Source organism: Bombina bombina, chromosome 7 (assembly GCF_027579735.1).
Source record: "Bombina bombina isolate aBomBom1 chromosome 7, aBomBom1.pri, whole genome shotgun sequence".
NCBI classification, from domain to species: domain Eukaryota; kingdom Metazoa; phylum Chordata; class Amphibia; order Anura; family Bombinatoridae; genus Bombina; species Bombina bombina.
The window spans coordinates 552,672,222-552,676,829 of record NC_069505.1 but is presented as its reverse complement, the minus strand read 5'-3'; the positions used below and the strand labels follow the sequence as shown (position 1 = coordinate 552,676,829).

The 4,608-nt window shown below is 40.8% G+C and overlaps 1 protein-coding gene across 1 annotated transcript in view; it reads left to right on the top strand.

Annotated features, from left to right (window-relative positions):
* The window catches only part of ZBTB9 (zinc finger and BTB domain containing 9), a 31,681-nt gene extending 28,203 nt beyond the window's left edge, over positions 1-3,478 (top strand). Inside the window, exon 2 of the mRNA XM_053721874.1 lies at positions 1,615-3,478. Coding sequence (XP_053577849.1) covers positions 1,624-2,841 — 1,218 coding nt within the window. The 5' untranslated portion in view covers positions 1,615-1,623 and the 3' untranslated portion in view covers positions 2,842-3,478. The remainder of the gene's footprint in view (positions 1-1,614) is intronic.
* Positions 3,479-4,608: the final 1,130 nt, after the last annotated feature.

Genomic DNA, 4,608 nt, shown 5'->3' with positions numbered 1-4,608 from the left:
ATATCAAGTGGCGCAAAAGTCAGTGAACGAGTTTTAAAACTCTGACTGAGGATTGCTTTGTCATTGGCGGATGATTTTAAAGAGAAGGTAAATAAGTAACGGTGGGGGGAGTTAGGCGGCCATATTTTGATCCGATCAACTCATCTATCGTGGAGGATTAGTAGGATAAGGAAATAGGTAACACCAAAGGGATGTGGTGCAGGCGGATGTTTGTTTGGGGTAAAAAAGAAATGGGATCATGTTTTGTTGGGTGTTGACTGTCCCTTTAAATGTAAAAATTTATATTTTTTGTAGTGTAGCTGACCCCCCTCAATACCCTATCCCCCCCCCCCTCCCATATCCCTTCCCCAGCATGTTTTATTCCACGCTCCCTCTCCCTCCTTCCCATAGCTTTCCATTAGTAGCCGGGTAAATGCGTCCTATCTGCTGCGACCGCGGCACGTAACTGTCACATCACAGGAAGAGGAGCCTGATGTGAACATCTATGGGCCGCCCACCCGCCTCCCTGCTGCTGCTCCCACCCACCAACGATCGCCCCCATTGATGGCCGATGCAGAGAGGGCCACAGAGTGGCTCTCTGCGCATCGGTGCGGTAAAAAGGGTATTGCAGTGATGCCTGAATATCGAGGCATCACTGCAATACCCTGGAAGCAATCAAGATCGCTTCCAGAGCTTCAAACCCCAGTGGACGTGTCAGGCACGTCCTTGGTCCTTAAGTGTATTTTTTTTGTAGGACGTGCCTGGCACGTCCTTGGTCGTTAAGGGGTTAAAGGGTTATGGTTTCAATTAACAAAATCAGCTATTTCATATACAATAACAAACCAAAATAAGCAATTTCTCATACATTTTATACTCGGCAGTTTGTATTACAAGTCATTGGAAGCACATTAAGGGAAGAACTATTTGACAGTATGCTGTCCCTTTAACATTTTTAAATACTGCTTTTCCATATTAATGATATATTTGTGAGACCAATGCTCCTTTTGTGCTTAGGTGTGTGTATGGATTACTAGGGGTACGTGTGTGCAGGTAGCAGAGTGTATATAGAAGGATTTGCACTTATATTTAATGAATGTGTCCGTGTCCGTGTCCACAAGGAAGCAATATGTTACTATCTCTTTAACAGTTAAAGGGATAGTAAAGTCACGATTAAACTTGCATGATTCAGATAGAGCATGTCATGTTACGACACTTTTAAATTCATGTCTATTTTCAAATTTGCTTTGTTCTTTTGGTATCCCTTGTTAAAAAATATGTATATCTTACACTAGTGGGAGCAAGCTTCTGATTGGTGCATGCACACATCTGTCTCTTGTGATTGGCTGACTAGATGTGTTCAGCTAGCTGTCAATAGCGCATTGCTGTTCATTCAGCAAAAGATAACAAGAGAATGAAGCAGATTTTATAATAGATGTAAATTGGAAAGTTGTTAACAATTCTATGTTCTATCCAAATCATGAAAAGTAATGTTGTGGTTTCCTGTCCCTTTAAGCTATACAATAGATTACTGATCCCATAATATTTCCTTAAATGTGCTCAACTCAGTGGACAACTTGTCAACTCGTGGTGCCTATTTGTTTTGATTTTGTTGTCTTACTCTTTCTTTTCTATTAGGCAGTCACTATGCCGGGCAGTGAGAATATACAATTAGACTTTCCTCACTACAGCTCAGTTCTCTTGGATACCCTCAACAAGCAACGTCTGGCAGGAAAGTTCTGTGACCTGTCAGTGCAAGTTCAAGACAGGATTTTTAGAGCTCACAAGACTGTTTTAGCTGCTTCATCTCCATATTTTCATGACAAACTTCTCTTAAATGACACCGACCACCTGGTTCTCCCTAGTGTCATCCAGCCTTATGCCTTTGAGAACCTTTTGCAGCTTATCTACTCTGGAAATCTTTCTTTGGATGTTGAAACTTTGCCTGCTCACCTGCTGGTTGCCAGTGGATTACAGATGTGGCAGGTTGTTGATCGATGCTCAAAAATACTGAAAGAAAGAGAACTTCACACCCCCCAACCCTGGTCTAGTCGTGCCAGTGAGAGTCAGTCACCCAGCAGCAGCTTCCAGCCTCCACGGGAGGAACCACCACCTGCACCAATATCAGTTGGCGGCTCTGATGACGAAGAAGTCATTAAGGTTAGAGTATCTGAGGAAGAAGAGGAAGAGGAGGAGGAAGAAGATTCACAGAGTGTGATAAATGTTATAGATGAACCAGCAACAGCCAGCTGCTCTTATGCCCTTCCTTCCTCTTCCTCTCAAGGAAGTCCCAAAATGTTTTATATCAAACAAGAGAATGCAGAAGAGGAGAGTGGTTTTCTGAAGACTTTTGGCATGGCTGAAATGCCAGCTGAATATTCCTCCGATATGAGCTTTGTCCTTCCCCCTACCTCTTCATCTTCTGATGTTTCACTTTGTATGCCACAAAAAATCCACAGTGTTGCAGAATCCCCAGCCTTCACTTTCTCTAAACCTGTGGACCTTCATGGTAATGAGATAATCTCCCATGCACTCCAAGCACAGACTATTCACGCACCCATCAAGCTTGTGGCTGCACCTGATGGGAAAAAATTTGGCTGCATGTGTGGCAAACGCTTTGCGGTTAAGCCCAAGAGAGATAGGCACATCATGTTGACTTTTAGTTTACGACCATTCGGCTGCTCTCTCTGCAACAAAAAATTCAAGTTAAAGCACCACCTGACAGAACACATGAAGACCCATGGAGGAAATTTGTACTCCTGCGATGACTGTGGCCGGAAATTTAGAGTACAAAGCTGCTTCCAAAAGCACAAAGAAGTTTGCAAGGGACAAAGATGGGCCGGGGCCTGCTGGACATACAAGTAGATCCAATATCTAGGGAGTCAGCCTTACAACTCTCTAACCAGAGCCATTAAATGGGGTCTCTGTAATATTGACTAACTGCAGAATCCAGTGTTCCTCTGGGTATTACCATATATATAAAGAAACACAATTCTTAAGCTCCTTTGTTTATTGTTTAGAACTATGTTATTTTGTAAATTGCACTGTAGGATGAAGTTATTTACTACAAAACAGGAATCTGTAAACGTAGTTACGTGGCCCACTAATTAGTTTTCCAACAATATTCTGCGTTGGCACAACAATTGGTATATAGGAAGTACAAAGGTCGTTTGTGGAATGTTATCTTTGACCTTTATCTGAACATACATGCTATAGCATAAAGACAATTATATAGTCTTCACGGACTATAAATAAAATTGACAACGCTGTAGGGCAATTTGAGACCCAAACACTCTTTACATTTTATTTATCCGTTTCATATTTTGAAATATTATCAGGTATTGTTTAAATAAGGACTAACACTGAGGTTATATACAGGAGTCGGGAGGGTCTTAAGACTTTTTGTAAATATATCCATATGCATTATCTATATATGTTCTTGTGTGAGGTTATAGTATTAAGGTTGGAGATATTTGGTTATATTGAATGTCTACAATAATAATTATATTGTGTGTCCCTAATTGGTCTGGGGGTCTGGGAGGACAGCTGTATGTTGCATACTTCCAAACTGGGACAATCCCAAATTGAACGCAAGTCCCACTATCAGTCTTTCCTCTGTTTTTGTCCTGTTTTCCTGTTGAAAACCAACAACTTGACTTTCTAGGGAATGCCCCAAATTCTGCCAGTAACTCACAAAGTCCTACCTCCTCCTAATCTTCTGTACCCGGTCAAAGTATGGGAGATGTTAGTGGGTATAACGTTCTTCTGCTATTGGATATATGACACATATACTTGAGTAAGCAGATTGCAACCTTAATGTGTATGAGGAAGGGGAGTACCCGCTTTAGGAGGTGATCTGTCTGCGTTCAGGGTTGTATCACCCTATATAGGAATAAGACGACATGATTCTTTGCAGAGTGGGTGAGACGTAGTGACTTTTTCTGTCACCTATTCAATAATCTAGGTTGCATTTAAGAACTTCTTTTTTCTATATAAAAAGATTGTGGACCAGGTGAGATATTTGTTAAAGATGGATATTAAAGCATTGCTTTACTTTATCACAAGCATTAGTATTTACAGTTAAATGGGCATTCAACTCTAAAATTCTTTCATACACGTGAAATCTCTAAATATTGTAAAAAACAAACAAACAAAAAAACCTTTCTTATATAAAAAAAAATAAAAAAAAATATTAAACTAATATTGAAACTAACCGGAAATGCATGATCCTCATAAGCATGAACAAGTGGAGGTTATTTAGGCATGAATATTTTTTATTTATTTTTTAAAAACAGAGGAAAAAAACCCCCAAACATTCTGAAAACTCCTCCTTTTTGGATGCATCAAATAACTGGTTGTTATATTCCCTGAAATTAAATAACAAAAACGCAGAAGGTATTTGTATTACCATTTAGCATTTTCTACATTAAGGGGCCGATTTATCATGGCCCAAATGGGGCCGTATACCGCCAGAAACGAGAGTTAAGAAGCAGCAGTCTTAAGAACGCTGCACCTTAACTTGTCCGCTACCTCTGAGGCGGCGGACAGCAATCCACATGATCAGGTTGATTGACACCCCTTGCTAGCAGCGGATTGGCCGCAAATGGGCAGGGGGCGGCATTACACAAGCAT